The sequence below is a fragment of the Artibeus jamaicensis genome, unplaced genomic scaffold (assembly GCF_021234435.1).
Source record: "Artibeus jamaicensis isolate MK-2021 breed Jamaican fruit bat unplaced genomic scaffold, CSHL_Jam_final contig_233, whole genome shotgun sequence".
In the NCBI taxonomy this organism is placed as follows: Eukaryota; Metazoa; Chordata; class Mammalia; order Chiroptera; family Phyllostomidae; genus Artibeus; species Artibeus jamaicensis.
In genome coordinates, this window is record NW_026521486.1 from 41,071,956 (window position 1) to 41,092,531 (window position 20,576).

Consider the following 20,576-nt stretch of genomic DNA (forward strand, 5'->3'; position numbering starts at 1 on the left):
TGTCAATAAAAATGTACTGAAGCAGTGTGGACATCTTTTCCTCAAACCATGTGAACATTTGCCTTTTGTTTTCCTCCTATAGGCCCACATTCATCATTTATAATAAAAACAGTGTCAAAGACAATTTGTGTAATGTCTAAATAAATTTCCTTTTTAGATAAAAATATGCACCTGCTTGGTTAACCAGAAACTTTGAACTAGTTAAAAATATACCTAAACTTTACAGTTAAAAACAGTAATAATGGAACTGACCTAAACTAATTAAAAGGAAGTTGATGGGGAGTTGCATAGGCTTAGTAATCAAATATTACTAGGTTCACATTTCAGCTCTATAGCTTCGTGGCTGTGTGAGGTTGGACGAATTTAATTACTTCCCCTACTGTCTTGACTTGCCTCTCATTGTATATGCAGTGCTTTGTGCCTACTTGGTGAATAATAGATGGTGCCTATTGACTTTTTCTCAGACTGAGCGCACTCATTTTCCTAATTTTCAATGCACTGTGAACCTGGTGGGACAGGGACCATATTTTATTTATTCCTAGAACCCAGCACAGTCACTGGCATAGGCTGGTACTTAATAAATAAGTGTGTGTTGAATTAATAAAGAAAATAAATATTTAAGCAACTCCTCAGTAACTATTATGCATAGTGCTACACAAAGTTGTGCACCGTTCAACTTATAACTGAGGTAGGTGTATGTAGACAGATGCCCAACAGAGTCATTTAAAATACAGAAATAGGGCATTTTCAAGCACTAGAATTCTTTTGAGTAAGACATTCACAGGGAATGTTGAGCTCAAGTAACTGCACACTAGATGGAGACTATATTAGGATATGCTCACACACAAATGCACTCTAGTTTAGCTACATAATGTTTTTTTTTTTTACCATTTTTCTCATTTGCTGTTATTAACACAACCCCTGCTTATAAGTGCAGATAACTGGTTTTGAAAATTTCGAATTAAAAATTGTAAAGTCACGTTTGTACTTGCTCATCAGGAAAGGCACCAACAACGAAGAAGAAATTTGCTTTTAATAAAAATATTTTATATATCCACCGGAAATTTTTCATGTGGTAAACAGTACAAGTCCAACTCTAAAACATATTTGACATACCTAAATGTGTATCAGCAGAACTGTAAATGCCCTGATTCATGTGAAAGTACTTTCCACTTCTAAATGAGGACAATTTTTTGCCCACAAAGTAACAAAGGCCTCCTTTTCAATCACTGGTTTAACAACTACGCCCATTTCATGCACATATCAGAGGGGTGTAACATTCTCTGGATTCGGTTACCAATGTGTAAAAACTTTTTCTAGGCTTATGAAATCAAAAAGCTATTCCAAAGAGATTTAAGTAGGCTTAGCCTATTGCCAAACATAAAATTATATTTGGAACCCAAATCACAAATAAAAACTAACATGTCCACTTCTACCTTCATTGGCAGAACAAAATTTGACACACAAACCAAATTCCTGTCAAGGGAAAATTACTTCCATTGTAAACATATGTAAATGTGGGTTGAATTTCAAGATCTATGGTGGTCTTTGAGATTACTAGAAAGAGATGCTTACACAATATCTTATTTACAAGAACATACATTATTTTAAATGCAGGTTTGGCGGGCATGACACTACATGCTGTAGAAATGCAATGCAAACTTTTCACAGAACGCAACTTACTTTCCCAGTTTAAAAGTTAACCAAAAAATTCACACATACAAAAACCAAGCTTCATTTTGCTTGATTGCTTGATTGCTTGTTGCTTTCTTTGACAGACAAACAAAACAGAAGTCAATAGATAGATTTGCCCAATCTATCTATTGGGCAAATAGATAACATGGTTTAAAAGTAGTTTGAAAAATCCTTTCTTTTTCCTTTCCTCATCTGTTCCTTTTTATGCTCAAAGATGGCTACTTAGTTTCTCAATCTTGTTCATGTTTTTATAAAACATAAGAATAGTAAAATATGGTAAATGGTATATAGTACATAACTAGAAACTCAAATGACAGATATTTTTCCCTCCCAGTTAGAGGATTGGTCTTGGAAGAAAATAAATAGGCAGAAAAATTTCATGGAAACTATGTTCCTCTTACAATTTTAACATTTCCATTACAGTATATGTAGTTCTTAGTATGAAATTTCAAACATCCTTGACTCCTGTACATTATAAATAATAAGTCTTCTTTACTTCAGATCATTGGTAGAATACACAAATAAGGGTTAATTGCAAGTATAATATTTGTTTTGGCATTTTTCCAAATTTTGAAAACAATATATTAGGTCCTAAATGCTTTATTTTTCAAATCATGAAAATTATGCACATGTTTCAAATAAGAATTTTTTATTTTTCTTTTTATACCTTTAAAAGTTAAGATACTTGCCTCGGATTTTTCCCAACAGCAGTATAAAATGGATGACTGCCAAGATAGAAGTTATCATTAATGGACAATTTTCATTAAGTTTAAGTTTTGGTTCCATGCATTAATTAAACCTGTGATACCTGACTTGCTTTTCTGAAGAAAGTGGTAGCAACCGACAATGAATAAATGAGTAGCTAACAATACTAAATGAAAATCTTAGACAGTTATGCTAATTAGGATTTTATATTGCATTCCTTCACATAGTTATATTTATCAATATAGCTTAAAATCCTAGTGAGCATAACAAAATTGAACATTTCATGATGTTCTACAATCATTACAAATGACTTCCAAGTACTCTACCCCCTGAAAAGTCTGAGGATTGCTGACTTAGCAACTATTGTGTTTGTGTCTAAATATGCAAATAAAATTCGAAACCACTAACAACTATCATTCCCACCTTTTTCCTAGCCTATCAGCATGGTGTTATAGACAGTAAGAAATGAAAATGTACGCCTGTCCTGGCTTTTGTGTTTCAAACTCCAGGGCACATGAATAGGTAAGATTTGTTTCACATGACTATTCTATACAGATTCTTTCTCATCATGTTCAATAAATATTAAATTTACCTACAACACGATTAGTTCCCCCTTTGAATGTCATCTGTGGAGGTAAATTAATATCATGAGTACATAGTTGCTGAAAGGTTTGCTAACTTTCTTGGCTTTTTTTAAACAACAGACCAATTGATGACTTTTCCACTTGGTACTTCATTTCTGCATCTTGTAAACAGTGACCAACTAACACTAACATTACCAGATTTATTTTTTTTCAACACTTCACCTAACTCTTGTTGATATTATGGCCCAGTCAGATTTTAAGGGGAATAGGTAGTGGAAATAGCACTGAACAAGGGGTTCGGAAGAACTACATTTCATTCCTGGATCTGTTCCTAAATAAACTGCATAATGAAGGCAAGTCGAAGTGTCAATTTTTTCAAAGCAAACTAGGAAAAATAATATCTGTCTCAACAGGTTGCCACAAGGATGAAAATGAAATGATGTGGGAATTACAAACTATAAAGTACTATTCCACTACATGTTATTACTAGTAGGATTTAGAGAATCCCTACATTCTATTATAATATTGCTATTTGAAAAATGCGATAGACTCTCCTTTGTGCACAAAAACAAGCAAAGTATTTCTGGGCAGAAGCTGCAATAGATGATGCTGCCACGGGTAACAGGCTGAAACAAACATTGCTTGGATATTGCTTTTCTGTACTGGCAATTTTCTTTTTAAAGTGAAAGAATTTATTAAAAAATATGTAAGAGTTTCATTAAAACATTTAACTTGGTATGTACTCACACTAAGACAGTCAGAACTTAAAATTAAAAATATGGCATTTTACGCATATTCAGCCATGCTTCTTCCTTTCAACCACTGCCATTCAAAAAATTTTTTCATATTGAAATTATTTATCAAACTGTCAGCTATTTCATACACAGGCTTAGTTGACTACCAGTAATGATGAACCTAAATTTTAGCTATTAAACCTAATAATCACAGACTAAAATGTGACTCAAACTTCTCATTTTATGCACCTGATTTCAACCCAAATGCTGCTGCCCTTAAGTTGTTCTGTTCTGAAGATCTCTTCCATATTTGTTATGAACTTCAGACACATCGCATACACATAGTAAACTGGCATTCTTCATGAATTCACCCAGAACATCCTATTTTACAGGTGAATTAGGCTTTCACTGGGAATTAGTACACGCCATAATGACTAATCTTACATAATGCATTTGTTTATTTTCTTCTGAAAGGTCAGATTATATATTTTCTTGATGCTAAAATCTTAGAAAATATTTCTTGCTGCTGTTTTCTTTGTGCTTAGCTTAACACAATGCATGCACTACAACAGAGTGTCTCTGAGCCTTTACCTAAAATTCAACTCTTAAAGCGTGTCGAAGCAAATTAGGATGTTTCATCTTCATTTTTTATTGTTTTCAGCACTGAGTCCTCACCCAAAATCTTACACAGTTCATTGAGTCTCTGCTGCATTTTAGGAATCCCAGCGAGCTGAGATTCTAGCTTTTGTTTTTCTTCGCTCAGTGTTAAACGAATTGCAGTGTCCAATTGTTCAAAGCGCCAACCTCCTTCACCATCAAACTGTAATAAATGAGTGTGGTATTTCCTGCATAATCAAAGTAAAATAACATTAGCAATAATTGTGAAAAGCCATTTCAGTTATAGGCTTACCATTCTCACTGATTTCCAAAAGTACATTTTAAGTCAGATGCCCATTTTACATTTGATTTTCAAAAATCCTTCAAAAGTTTAAATTTTGTCATTTTTTTTTACTATGAAAGTCATTCATCTCTAGCAAATTCTATTGCTTATGTTAAATTTATTTCATATTATGAATGCATGTGAACTGCAACATACTGTTGTATCTGCTTAATTTATCTTCATAACACAGCACGGCTCCTGAATAAAGATAAGGGATGCTAGGATGGGAATAAGAAAGGGAAGCTGAGGGGGGAAAGTAAATATTCTAAAGTTTGTAAAGAAAAAAACTGAAAAAAGTGAAGAAAATACAATACCAATTCGTTAATACACCATCCTTTAGGAATGACTTGTTCTACGTAAGTAAACATTTTTCAATTATTAAACATTTAAAACATTCTTAAAAAAAACTCTTTAATAGAAATCTTTTAAAAACACTTCTATGCCTCCATGAAATTTAATTTCTTTTCTCATGGCTTGGGTTCATAATTAGGAACTTCAAAGAGGTATAGAGATGATTTTTTTTATGAGGCAGCAGAAAATTCATCTTCTCCTTAAGGTAGGCTGAGGCCACCGGCCTCTGGAATTTGCAGGGATGAGTGGGGAGAGCAATGCTGGCAGAGCTGGCCTCACACGGCTGAGCTGTTGAACTTACCGCTGTGCTGACATGGCCCATGTTCTCAGGTCTCCTGAGTTCTGTCTTTCCCTTATAGTTTTCCTCTTTTCTTATTCCTCTCTAAGCTCTCATCATTATTTACTACTAGCTCATTATTTACTAGGATCAGTGGGCTTATTTTAGTAGTTTTTATGTTTTTTAATTGATATGATTAATATACCATAAAGTTAGTGATTCTTAGTACATTCATGAGCTCATGCAACTATTACCACTACCCAATACCAGAATATTTTCTTCACCCTCAAAATAAACCCCATACCCATTAGCAGACCTTCCTCATTTGCCCTTCTGCTCAGTCCCTGCCAATCACCGATCTCCTTTCTCTTTATGGATTTGCCTATTCTGGACATTTCATATATATGGAATCACATAATATGTGCCTTTTTATGGCTGGCTTCCTGTTTTTGACAAAATAATTTCAAAATTCATAGAGCAGTAACATGCAAAATACTTCATTAGTTTTTGTGGTTGAATAACATTCTATTGTATGATATTGCATATTTTATCTATTCATCGATTGATAGACATTTGAGTTTCATCCCTTTCTGGTTAGATGGTTTTAACATGCTGTAAGATGAGAAAAGTAAGCCAGGTTAAACTATGTCTAAAAGACTAAAACCACTTTCAAGCTCAAGGTTTGAAGTTCAAGTGTTTGATAACACGTGACAGGGATTAATGATCTTTTTATATGCTTTCAATCATCTTCTGTGTTTAGGTTTTTCAGTTTTTAAACATTTGACCTCCCAACAGGTTGGACCTCACAAAAATTAAATTGAAACAATGTATTTCTATGTCATGGGGGAAAATGTGAAAATGCTGCTATTAACATATGAGAGCCCAAACAAAAGTAATAGAAAGACAAAAAGAATGTCATATGAAAAAAAGAAATAATAGTGAAAATGTAATTTTGTTTTTGTCATTGTAACTTTTCTTGGGCCTTGCCAACCTTGCATCCACTGTACCAGTCATTGTAACTTTTCTTGAGCCTTGCCAACCTGTATCCACATGTACCAGTCATTGTAACTTTTCTTGGGCCTTGCCAACCTTGTATCCACATGTACCAGTCATTGTAACTTTTCTTGGGCCTTGCCAACCTTGCATCCACATGTACCAGTCATTGTAACTTTTCTTGGGCCTTGCCAACCTTGCATCCACGTGTACCACCCTGGTGGGTGGACTATGGGGCAGTGATGCATGTGTACGGGCAGAGTTCATGGGATACTTCTGTACCTTCCTCTCCATTTTGCTGTGGACCTAACATTGCTCTAAAATGTAAAGCTAAAAACAACAACAATCTATTTGTTTCTTTAATGAGAAGAAATGACTGACTGCTTTTAATGACTCTTTAGCCTACTTAAATAAGGAGCTAAGTGACAGCATAGCAAAATGAACCACTGACGGACATCAGAAAACACCGGCACTAACAGGTGACTCCATGTTATCCCAACATGAGATCAATTAGGAAGCATGTCTGTGAACGATGAATTCATATCAGAAAGGGTTCAAGAGATTTTCTGATTTGTTCCTCTGGCATTCCTGACTCTTTACAGTCGCAATAATTAGACTACTATACTCCTTACCATTGTTATGAGGCTTAAAGAAAATGACTCTGGAACAGAATAGGTGCTGAATCTCCATTAGTAACTATTATGATGCTGAAATCAATGAATAAGTAGAGGGATTTTAGACTGGGCACTATTTATTTAAATTTAATTATTTTTAAAGATTTAATTTATTTGTTTTTAGAAGGAGGGAAGGGAGGGAGACAGAGAGGGAGAGAAACATGGATGTGAGAGAGAAACATCAACCAGTTGCTTCTCATACGTGCCCCGACTGGGGACTGAACTGGTGACCTTTGGATTTGCTGGATGTCACCTAACCAACTGAGCCACACCGGTCAGGGCAAGATGGCCTTATTTTTTAAAAATGGGACATCCCATTAGGTTTTTATGAGATATTATTTATAAAACATTTTCACTTACTTTTCCTTAAAATAAACAACAAAAAAGCTTTTTTTCCTCCTGTGTTTCCTTCAACTTATTCCATATGAGACAATATCTACTTTGGAATTTTTCCTGAATTTTGGAAAACAAACTAAAAGGATGATGCAAAATCATGTAAACACAGGGGTGGACGAAAGCAGGTTTATAACTGTTTATACAGAAATGGACAACAGTGTGGGGACTGACCCTGGGAGTGGGGGGGGGTGGGTTGGGCAGAGTGAGGAAGAGGGCAAAAATCTTGAGATGACTGCAATAGAACAACAATAAATTTTTTAAAAAGAAACAGATATTCAGGTTATGATTATTAAATAGATTTATTAACTCAAAAGGATAAACTATGTTTCATGTACTTCCAACTGTAAACCTACTTTTGCCCACCTTTGTATATTCTTTCCTAGTATACGCCATAGAATTACGAATAGTTTCAGTATAAGAAAGTCCTCAAGTTCTTCTACTTCTTTTGGGGATTAGTGGAATGTGGTGATAGTTTTCAAATAGCACATGAATGCTAATTTTGGGGTATCTGAACTACTAGTGTCGACTTAACAAAATACAGGTAGAAAATAGTAAAATGCCCTATGCTCCATAGTCAAAAGCTTAGAAAAGTTATTCTTTAAGAAGCATAAGGAAAACCATCTATCACAGATTTGCATGGGAAAGACTTACCAAAGAGAAGGCCTGTGTGTTATAGACAGTAAGGAAATTCCGGCTGCCTTCGCGGCCTGAAATATCTTCCCTTCGACATCAATGCTGACAGCACTGGTACATTCATCCAGTAATGCATATTTTGGTCTTTAAAAAATAAACACAGATAAATTAATGATTTTCCTATTTGAATGATATGCCTTTATTTGAACAATAGGAATTACAAAGTTAACTTTAAAGAAGCAAAAAGGTCTGTGACATTATTAAAGGTGATGAATCATAAAACAAAAGAGCAGTTATCCCCTCTTTTTGGAGTAGAATATGATATTTTTCTTAAATTTTCAGCAGATTCTCTGAAGCCTGCCCACAATACCATAAGCTTTGTTGTTATGCAGAATCATAAACACGAGGCATAGGAAAGATAAGGCCAGTCACTGAGGGCACTTCCTGCAGAAGGCAAGTTCATTCTTGGTGACAAGGTCCTGACTAATTACATGAAAAATACAATACAGTAACCAATTATCAAACAAGCCACAGCATTGTTAGAAAAAGATTTACTAAGAAGATAATTTTATCAACGATGTGAGTACCTAATCACTATTCATGGAACTCACTGCTATAAGATTCTGCAAAAGTATGCTTACTCTGACAAGTTTAGAAAGGTATTTAACATGGTAATACTGTGACCATGCCTCACAATCAGACTCTTAGGGGAAAACACGAGCAAATATTGTTTTGGTTGTACTCAACAGTTTTGATTCTCTAGCTCAGTTTTTACCCTGGAAGTGACTTTCTACTACTGTCAGAGGGACCTGTCACTCACCACCATTTCCTTCTGTTTCACTTCTTCCTTTCATTTTACTCCCTACTTTTATAGTTCTTTTTCCTTTACCTGTCTTCTTTCAAGGTCTGGAGTGTAGATATGTATTCAGTACTCAGCAATATATGACTTAGCTTTGTTAATAGGACCAAAGGTTAATTTATGTGCTGCTATTATTTAGTTCAGGGCTGGAAAGCAGTATCAAGTATTTACAGGACATTTTTGTCCATGAAGATAATGGCTTTTTTAAAATAAATGGCAATGAAAAGATACATATTGAAACCACTGGTGATTTCTCATTCTGCATAAACAATTACTTAGCATTGTAAGTAGCTTTTCTATGATGGATTCGCTTTTTAATAAGATCCTGTTATCTATTTGGGGCTGGGGTGGGGGAGGGAGGTGGGGAATAGTGAAGGCTAATGGATCCTGGAGTTAAGTCAACTTTAACACCCTATTTGACTTTAATAACTGCTTTCCAATAAAGAACTAAAAGGTCACTGCAGGTTCCTTATGACGTTGACAGATACAGTTTTGCTGCTTAGCTTTTGGTTACTGTTCCGGCTTTATATTAAGCATTACTTCTTTATCTCAGAGTTGATCACTGTTTTATGGATAATTTGTTTTTAAGTGGAAGAGAGGATACAGAAAAAGAAGTATAAGAGAGAGTGTTGGCTTCCAGTTATAAAATAAGTCATGAGAATATAATGGAGAGCATGAGGAGTAAAGTTAATAACATCATAATAACTATGTGTGTTGACAGATGGTTATTAGGCTTGCTGTTTTGATCACTTTGTAAGGTTAAATCACTGTGTTGTAAACCTGCAACTACTACAAGACTATATGTCAATTATAATTTAAATTTTTTTTAAAGAATTAATAAAATTTAAAAAGATAGGTTTGGATAAAAAATTTTTTGTAAATCTCTTTAGTAATTAGGTTAGATATTGTATTGTGTCTAATTTTTCAGAATGCTTTGAGCTAAACAGAGAAGAGATGCCATTTTAGAATGAGAAAGAAGTGTGCATCTCACGCTCTGTTGTCATAGCAACCCCTAGTCCAGCAGACGTAAGACAAATCGTACACTTCTGTTGCCTTGGCATGACGGTGTGTGTATGTGTACTTAAATATAGTAGGCAATAGCTGGCATCTGGGACTGATAAAACTAAATAAAACCTTAGATAATAGGGTTTGTCAGATTTTCCTTTCTCTTTCTTTTGGCGTATCATCAGATGAGCGAACCTTCTAGAAGATGTAGTCTATCCCCATTAAGACAAGACCATACTGATTATTCTTTTAACATTAAAAATCCTCTCAAAAAGTGTATACCATTGTGATACGTAATACTCCCTGCCAAAGTTGTCCATTTTAGCAAGTCTTTCACGTTGCAATTCAAATCTTTCTATTAGTCCTTTAAGGATGAGGGCAGGCATCCTCATAGGATGAGGGGAGTCTCATTATACTTTGCCTTCACTGGGTGTAATATTTCCATTTAATTTCATTTTTCTCAATAGATTCTGCTTTTCAACAACTTCATCATCTTCACGATCACTAAATTTTCTTTCCACTGGTGTGTATTTGTATCTTTATTCCGTCTTACATTATATCCAAAATATTTTAGATACGCATGTATCAACTATTTATTTCAAGTTATGGGTACTTGAAATCTCTTTGGGTTGGCATCTTTCATTAAGGCCTCCTGCTCTTTATTACACAGTTTATTTTATTAACAAACTGATGCAGTGAGAAATTTGTGGTAACATTCACATTCCATCATATTGCATTTCACCAACTATGCTGGTGATCATGTTACTGCATATTTACGGACAGGGCTGAGAAAGATTCAGGGTGATGACAGTGGGTAACAGCTGGTTATAAATGTCAAACCATAAAGTTTATACCTGAATCTTACCACACTATCTGAGAAAGGGGCATTACAAAATACACTTCACTGAAAATTCTAAGTTAGCAAATTTTGGTTCACATTTTTTTGCTAGCTATATTTTTAAACTAACCACGTACATTATTGCAAATGCCATGCTATTAACACAGTAATTTTTCCCATCAAAAATTCCAGCTGGACACAAAGTTAATACATACTGTCTGATTTAATTTATATGAAGTTGTAGAACAGAAAGAACTAATTTATGATGATAGAAATCAAAACATAAATTATGGGTGATTTGACTGGAAATGGGAATGAGGGACTTTCTAGGGTGACAGAGAAGTTCTCTATCTTAACTGAGGTACTGGCTATATAATGTATTATACATTTGGCAGAAGTCATTGAATCATATACACTTGAGGTCTGTGCATTAGATACATAAAAACTGACATCAATAATAATAATTAAAAAAAACCTGGGTAGCTATTGCATAATAATACACATAAAAGAGGGATATAAATTTTAATATACTTTATTAAAATAGTTACAATAAAAAAACAAGATGATGATCAACTTTTGTGTACCAAGACTGAGAAGAAACTATTCCAAGATTTTAAGTGCTATAGTTAATAACAGATTTTTCTTTTTTTATTTATCTAAATTTTCTACTTTTATGAAATGAATGTATAATTATATTTTAATGCACTTGTTTAAATGCTATGTGCTTTTTTCAATGATAAACTTGGAATATGAACCAGGTATTTTACGACTTTAAATAATTAATATTAACTTTATTAGGTACAATTATGGTATGGTATTATGTAAGAAAATGTCCTAAGATTTCAGAGATTGATGCCCAAGTATAAGGGAAAAAAATGTCACAATGTTTGGGATTCACTTTAGAATACTTAAAAAATAGATAAATTAAATGTGGCAGAATGTTAGACCAATTGAATCAGTATGATGAGAATATGGGTTCATCTTAAAATTTCCTCTTGTTTCTTGAGGTTTTGATGTTTCTCTACAATACAAAGTTTTTCTGTTTTTTAATAATTGGTAGCCAACTAGCTACCAAATGAGGGCCAACTATGTGCTAAATGTTTAATGAGGCTTATCTGAGATATTTTACTCTTCTAACAGATTTTTAAAGTTTCCTACAAAAGTATTAATGCTTCCACTGCAGCTCCTTCAGAAGCACTGTATCTGCCCCAGTTTATGGTCCATTCGTGCATTCATGTATGTGATTCTTGGTCTTTTTTGACTAAGACGTAAGTACTAAAAGTGAGTAATGCTTTTCTGAAAACTTCCTGCTCTGCATACAACTCGGGTTCTCATTGCTAGAAAGCTAAGATAAAAAAGTGGGGGGCGAGGAGAGCGAGAGAGAGATTTTTTTTTTTCACAGAGACAAGAGGAATACATCAGAACGGCGTTACTTTTTCTTTCCAATGTCCTGTACCTGGTATCTTTCAACTGCAAAGGTTATGAATGTGAAGCTTGTTGCAAAGAAAAAAGTTTTATCAAGAGCGATTATTCTCTGAATCCCTCTTTATCTGAGTCCATTAAGACCTATGCTAGCTAGCACCCTTTTCCATGGGCTACATCTCTGATTATCAAGGAGGGGAACCTTACTAAACTTATTAGGCTACTGAGTAGCTGAAAAGGTAATTTAGTTTGAATTTAACAATTTAATTCAGAATGCGTAGCTACTGTGTTCACAACAGTATGATAGCGGTTATGTATTCTCAATTTAAAATTAATACTGATCCTACTTTCAAACTTAGAATACATAAAAATTTAATTTTGTCATCTCACCTTAGTCACATAAGAGAAGTAGAAAAAAGACTGGAAATTTCTGTCACATTAAAAAAACAACACTGTTAAACTATAAAGGCTAAGTGTTCATCTTTCAGTAAGATATTTTTGAACTAAAGATGAGGACATGGAATCTCGTCAAAGGGTTTTGGGTCACAACAGTGAGATTGCAGATTCCTGAGAACAGCGCACTTACCTATGATAAAACATCCGAGCCATGCCCATTCTTTGCTTCTCTCCTCCTGATAGGACATCTTTCCAGTCCACAACAGCATCCCAACCTTAAAATTATAAAGATATATATTTTATAAAGCATTTGTTTAATTGTTACAGTGTTTACAGTTTGGACAGGTGACCTTGGCAAGTCTGAGTGATTTACACAAAGAATCAGGTATTTTACAGAATTTATGCTTGGATAAGCTAGAGAGCCTTGGGTATAAATAAGCATTTTGTTTTCGATATGCTATTTTTTAATGGGAATACCTTTGACTGACAAGTCATCTTCTAAGAATCCTAAATGTTGACACACAATTTGTTTCAGAATCTCTCTGAAGAGCTGACATAGTTACACTTATTTTGCAGGCTCTGGGAGCAAAGGCTAACAGATCTGCAGAGGCCTATCGCAAGTCTTCAAAGGGTAAAACAGGGACTTAAATGGCTCCCATGTGCCATTTAAGTGGTACGAGTTTCCTCATTATATATTCTGCAACCATATGAAGTAGATATTATTAGTCACATTTTATAGATGCATAAACTGAAACTCATGGAAAAATTGACATGTCTAATTTTACACAGCTAGATATCAGAGTGGTGATTTATGTGCAGATCTATCTTCATGCTTTTACAGTTTATTTATGCCATCTCTTACTGCTCTTAATTACTGACTTTCTGCTGGATACTTTTTCCAAAACCAATGCTCTATTTTTAAAAAATAGGTCAGCTCTACATATACTAATATAGAAATGTATCTAGAATATATTTTATACAAAAAAACCAAGCTGCAGAATTGTGTGTGTCATTTTCCTTCCAGGAAATTTCTATCTATCTAAAAACATATTCTTATTATTTTATATTAGGAAACAAATCTCAAAATGCCATCTGATTTGAAGTTATTGCATCTAGTGAAAACTGCTGACATAACATTTTTCTTTATGGCTAAATTATATGGCATTTATGAAACATAAATGAGGATTTGAAAAATAGGTTCAGATTTCTACATGGTAGAGAAATATTATGGGCTTATAAGAGACCCCACCTTCCAATTGAGAAGATAAAAGTATTTAGGTCAAAGGAAATTTCAGCTTTACATATTAAAATAAGTCATGCCCTTTGTCTCACTAAACCCAAAAGTTTGAGTAGGCAACACTGCTTAATCTCAGAGCACCTGAATCAGAGCCCTAAGTCACATCATTACCTCTGAGGTGCTGACTGCAGGAGACTAGGACAGTGGATAGGAGAACGGTCCTCCTGCATCCCGGAGATGCACAAACTGCTTTGGTTCATGCCCATTTGTTAGCACTTGTACTTTCTATTTTGTAACTTCTTTGATGGAATGAAAACTTGGCTTTTAATTCCATACTAGTAGGCTTCTTCTAAAGTAAGTGATGACCTTCCAAATGGAAGTGCTTTCTCGCTTCATTTAAAAACATATTGCATAAAATATAACCAAAGACACTGAAATAGAGAACAGGCTGACAGTGACCAGAGGGGAGAGGGGAGGGAGTTTCAGGGGAAAGGGGGAAGGGTTTGCAGGAACAAGTATAAAGGACACCTGGACAAAAACAAGGGGGGTGGAAATGGGAGGGAGGGGGCTGGGGGGTGGCAGTGGGCTGGGATGGGAGTAAAAGGCAGAAAACTGTACTTGAACAGTTAAAATTAAAATAAATAAATGAAAACATATTGCATATTTAAAAAATTAGGCAAGTAAAGTGTGTTTCCTTGCAATTTTCTGATGTATAAGGGTGTAGCAATTCTTACTAGTGTCCAGGACACCAGCAGACAACATAGCACAGTGTCACAGCATAGGACAGAACACGGACTTTCAGGTAAGGTCTGTCTGAGTCCCTGACTCACCATTTGCTACAGGCCCTAGGGAATGTATCAAACTTCTGGATTTCACTGATGTGAGAAGGTTAGTAAAACCTATGTCATTGGGAAGTTATAAATATTAAATAAGTTGACAATGGAAATTGCTTCATGTTATATTCTGCATAGGAAGCACTCAATAACCATAACAATTACTACTACACTATTAAGGTTGGAACATTCTTATAAACAGTTCTAGAACTTCTTGCTGACTTCTAAAAAATAAATTATCCTATGGTTATCAGACATTTCCTCTTGGATTACTGGGTATCAGACTTATCCAAAATACCGTACCCAAGACTAACAGGCAGCATGCATTGTGGTGTGGTTTTAACACTGGGAAGGAGCTGACCACGTGAAACAGAAAGACAACCCGCTTTCCACCATTGTATATAATGGTGTTACAAACCCCATGAAAGCAAATATAGTAACATCGCCCTTGTCCACATTTGCTTTTTGTAAGGTTCAGATAAATTAATATATGTGAAAATTCTATGTAAAATATCAAATATCCCTAAAGGCAAAATACCACAGTATCAGTATTACAATTAGTCATAGTGACATTAGCTGCTAATCCTTGTGAACTGACTATGTGTCACTGTTCTAAATGCTTTACACAGTTTTATTTAATGTTCTCAGAATCCTTATAGCATAGACATTTGTTCTCATTTTACAGTTGAAGATACGGAGAACAGTACTAATTAAGATTTAATAACAGAACTTTGACTTCAAAGCTCATATGCTTAGTTACTACACTACATTGCTTCTTCTGATAATGTAAAAGCATTAGGAATAGAACATAAAATCCATGCAAAATGAAACGTAGAATTCAAGCTTGTTTTTTCAGTAGGTTTTCTAGGCTATCAAAGTATATGTTATCAAGTTATTTGAAAAGATGACCCTTCCAAAGCAATTCTTTTTAAGCTCATATATACAACTATTATTCCTATTCTTTCAAAAATATCTTATGCTGAAGAACCATAGTACAGAAGTTTCCATGTGTTATCTAATTCTCTATATGCTGCTTAAGAGAGAAAAAATTGATTGGTAAGACTGTGGGCCTGAAAACAAAAAAGAAGTTCTGTGACAATTATCTCTCGAATTATTGTTTAATGTCAGCTGAGAACTTGACAGGAAAATATTTCTGTCACACACTTTATACATATCTAGATCAACAATGGCCTCAGGGACACTGGTACATTCAAATACAAAAAAGAACTGTATTAAATTGCCAGCAGCAGACTTAATAAAAGGTCCAGCGAGCTGCATGACATAGAGCACAAGTGGAAAAGAGAATGTCAGTAATGGAAAAGCAGTAAAAGCTGTACACTCCATCCTTCCTTGTGTGCTTATGTTCCAATAATAGCATGTATTCAAATTAAACCACAGAGAATTCACCCATTTATTTTTAAAGATCTAAGTTAAATGCTTTTAAAAAGGAATGATGGAGCTTACCTCCTTCTCTCTGAACTATGTGGTAGAGGTGGACATTGTGCAGGATACATTCCAGGTCATGGTCTGTGTGGCCTTTACGGTGCATGTCGTCCACCGAATCAGGATAGATGACTTGATCCCGGAGACTTCCGAGTGACATGTACGGCCTATAAAACACCAAGCACACAAAAACTGTAGGATAAAGTCATTTTAGTTTAGTCGGCGTGACATCCTGGCAGACTGAAAACTCCACAGTGGACTTTAAACACCACATTCCTAGGATTACATTTTTTGCCTAGTGATGAGTCTTTTCCTCTCGGATATGGTGGGATAATATACTGTTGTGTTCACGTAAAGATTTACTGCAAAATTTAGGATTTTGACCCAGCAATGTGAACAAACAAAACATTTTTAAAAACCCCATTCGTAATAAGAGAAATACAAATTAAAACTACCCTGAGTTTCATGCTTGACTGGCCTGACAATTCATTCCAGCCCATGGAGAAACAGGTGCTCTCATACAATGGTGAAAGTATAAAATCTTACAACCCTTTGGAGGGGATTAGGCAAATGAATATATCACTTGGCATTTGACACCCTTCTAAGAATTTAAAAATATATTTCCAAAAATACTAACAGTGATAACAACAAAAAGTTCATAAGGTTATCCACTGCAGTATTATTTGTAATTGCAAAATATTGGAAACAACCTAAATGCTCATACAGAGTGGATAAATTCAACGAGCTATAATACCTACCCTATGTAGTTATAAAAGAGGATGCACAAATCTCTTAATTGATATGGAGTGATATCCATAAGATATTGTTAAGTTGAAAAACCCACAAAAATAGATGTACAACAGGGTTTCTCTATGGTGCCAATATGGATGCACTGAACTGCACGATTCTTTGTTGTGGCAGGCCATGCTGTGTATTGTAGGCTGTCTAGAAGCATACCTAGTCTCTACCCATTAGATGCTAGTAGCACCACTACAGTAGTGACAAGAAACAATCTCCAGATATTGCTCCCTGGGGGCCAGAACTATCCCTACATGAGAACAACTGACCTACACGGTCATCCCGATATTTTCAGGGGACTGGTTCCCTGTGGGTACCAAAATCCTCAGATGGGTAAGCCACTTATATAGTGGCATAGTATTTGCATATATAATCTACAAACATCCTCCTGTATACCTTAAGTCATCTCCAGATTACTTGAAATTCTTATTACAACATAAATGCTATATAAATAGCCATTATACTGGGTGTTTAAACTGTGTTTAGAAAGTAACTACAAGGAAACAAATGTGCATGTCCAGTACCAATGTGAGCATAACAAATAGTACTCATAAGCAACAACATAACAACATAACTTTTTTTTTACAGCATAACATTTAAAAAAATCTTTTTGATCCATGGTTGATTGAATCTGCAGATGAAGAAGCTGTGGGTATGGATGGCTGACTGCAGTGTACTACTTTTATGTAAAATAAAAGCAAAATAAGAAAATACGTACTTATCTGCTTATATTTACTAAATAAAACGCAGTACATCAAGTTTTGGGTTACAGCAGATCTTGGGAACTAATACAGATAGTATCCACACAAAAACTGTAACCTGAATCAAATCATGAGGAAACCATTAGAAAAACCGTACGTGAGGGAATTCCTTAAAAAATAAAAATAAAAACAACAGCAGCAGTACTGTACTGGTAGAAACATCCATGTTGTAAAACACAAAGGCTGAGGAACTCTTTTAGACCAAAAGAAACTGGAGTGACTTGGCAACTCAAAGTGAAGCGTATGATGCTGATTCAAGCAAAACAAGTTATTACGAAGAATTATGTTACGAGAATTGGCAAAATTTGAACATGTGAGGTTGTTGGGGGAGATCATCCAGAGGAAATGAGCGCTGGTTGACTCATGAGTTAGACCTGAGCCAATCAGAGGCTCCTCACTCCCTCTGCTGCCCTTGGGTGCTCTGCTCTGCTCTGACCATGGGTCCCAGCTGCAGTTCTTCAAGGATCTGGCCTTGAGAGAACAATGTGTTGTTGAGCCCATCTGGATGGTATACATGGCTAAACCCAGTTAAGACCTCAGCATAAACTCCTAGGATTCTGTTGGGCAGGAAGAAGCAGAAGTTTACTTGTCTTACAGTTGCCCAAGGCAGTACTTGCGTGTAAGTGTCCTTGCTTATTAAAACAGCTACCTACCAATCTGGACTGGTTTGCCTCCTCTTTCCATCTCTCCTTGCCCTCTCTGCAGGGGGGCAGTTTGCAAGCCAATGAAAGTGTGTTTAGATAATACTATTATGGCAATGTTAATTTTCATGAATTTGATCTTTGTATTATGGTAATGTTAGAGACTATTATTGCTTTTTGGAAATACAGCCTAAAGTGGTAAGAATGAAGATTTAAGATTACTGAACTTAAAAAAAAGTGTGTGTGTGTGTGTGTGTGTGTGTGTGTGTGAGAGAGAGAGAGAGAGAGGGAGACAGAGAGAGAGGTGAAGACTTTAAATATTACAAAATGTGTTTTGTAGGCCAATTGCTACCTATTTCCTATAATATGCAAATGATTTAGTTGAAGAATAGATAGCACAAAGTTATTGTAATAACAAACTTAACTAATACATGAAAATTAAAGTACTTATATTTTATTTTAAAAATATAAACACAGATTCCTATTTATAAAGACCAATGAAAACATCTTACCATATGAATGTACATATGTATAATTGAAATACAATCCACACATCACAAATTTACCCCTTTAAACTGTACAATCAAGTGACTTTTCGTGTACTCACAAACTCATGCAACCATCACTATTGTCTAATGTTAGAATATTTTTTCACCCCCAAAAGAAACTCCATAGTCAACAGCAGGACCCCCCCCCCCCGCGCCCAGTTCTTTCCTCCTCCCAGCCCCTCCCAGCCTCTGGCAACCACGAATATACTTTCTGTCTCCATGAATTGCTTATTCTGGACATTTAATATATACGGTATTATACAATATGTGGTCTTTTGTGAAGGTCTTTTTTCTGTTACCATGTTTTCAGGTTTAACCCATAATGCATCATATAACAGTATTCCATTCCTTTTATGGCTGAATGATATTCCATTGTATGTGTTGCCACATTTTATTAATTTGTTCATCCACTGATGGATATTTCAATTGTTTCCACTATTTGGCTAGTATGAATAGTGGACATACAATGAGGAATGAAATTGCTAGGGCATGTGGTAACTAGCCTAACCTTTTGTAGAATTGCCCAACTGTTTTCCAAAGTGGCGACACAATTTCTGGTCACATTTCTTCTACAATATCCCCATGTCTTTCTTTCCTACCCTCTTCTTTATCCTCCCCTCTCCAGTCAAACCATATATATTTTTTAAATACAATAAGGATGCACAATTATTTTTTATCCACATAATCTTAAGCATTTATACAATGTGACAATATCTTAAATTAATATTTGGTAATAATAATAGTAGTATAAAATAAAAATTGGCCACCAGGGCCAATGAGTAGCTTTTAGTTAGTACACTAAAAAGTTTCTGGAAACAAATGAAAATGAACACACAATAGTCCAAAACCTAAGGGACACAGCGAAGGCAGTCCTGAAAGGGAAGTTCATAGCAGTACAGGCCTACCTGAAACAGAGAGACACATTTCAAATAAACAACCTAATCCTACAAGAACTGGAGAAACAACAACAAACAAAGCCCAGAGCAAGTAGAAGGAAGGAAATAACCAAGATTAGAGCAGAATTAAATGACACAGAGACTAAAAGAACAATTCAAAGGATCAATAAATCCAGGAGCTGGTTCTCTGAAATGATAAACAAAACTGACAAGCCTTTAAGCAGGCTCATCAAGAAAAAAACAGAGAGGACCCAAATAAACACAATAAAAAATGAAAGAGGAGAAATTACAACTGATACCGCAGAAATACAAAGGACTGTAATAAATTACTATGAACAACTATATGCCAAGATATTTGAAAATTTGGATGAAATGAACAAATTTTTAGAAAAATATAACCTTCCAAAACTGAACCAAGAAGAAGCAGAATGTCTAAATGAACTGATAACAGCTGGCAAGACTGAAACAGTAATCAAGAAACTCCCGTCACACAAAAGCCCTGGACTGGATAGTTTCACAGGAGAATCTCACAAAACTGTTAAGGAAGAGCTAACCCCTGTCCTTCACAGACTATTCCAAGAAATCCAAGAAGAGGGAAGACTACTAAACTCTTTTTATGAGGTCCACATCAATCCCAATAACAAAACCAGATAAAGACACAACAAAGAAAGAAAACTTCAGGCCAATATTGCTGATGAACATAGATGCAAAAATCCTCAACAAAATATTGGCAAACTGCATCCAGCAATATGTTAAAAAGATCATACACCACGACCAAGTGGGATTCATCCCAAGGATGCGGATGGTTCCATATTCGCAAATTGGTAAATGTAATACATCATATAAACAAAAGCAAAGAGAAAAATCACAGGATCATATCAATAGATGTGGAAAAACCTTTTGATAAGGTACAACAC

The 20,576-nt window shown here is 35.1% G+C and overlaps 1 protein-coding gene across 1 annotated transcript in view; it reads right to left on the reverse strand.

Moving 5' to 3' along the window:
* Window positions 1-1,061: 1,061 nt before the first annotated feature.
* ABCD2 (ATP binding cassette subfamily D member 2) overlaps window positions 1,062-20,576 on the reverse strand; it is a 55,253-nt gene continuing 35,738 nt past the window's right edge. Inside the window, exons 7-10 of the mRNA XM_037139709.2 lie at window positions 16,037-16,182; window positions 12,693-12,777; window positions 8,001-8,126; window positions 1,062-4,563 (exon numbers count right to left, since the gene is read on the reverse strand). Coding sequence (XP_036995604.2) covers window positions 4,344-4,563; window positions 8,001-8,126; window positions 12,693-12,777; window positions 16,037-16,182 — 577 coding nt within the window. The 3' untranslated portion in view covers window positions 1,062-4,343. The remainder of the gene's footprint in view (window positions 4,564-8,000; window positions 8,127-12,692; window positions 12,778-16,036; window positions 16,183-20,576) is intronic.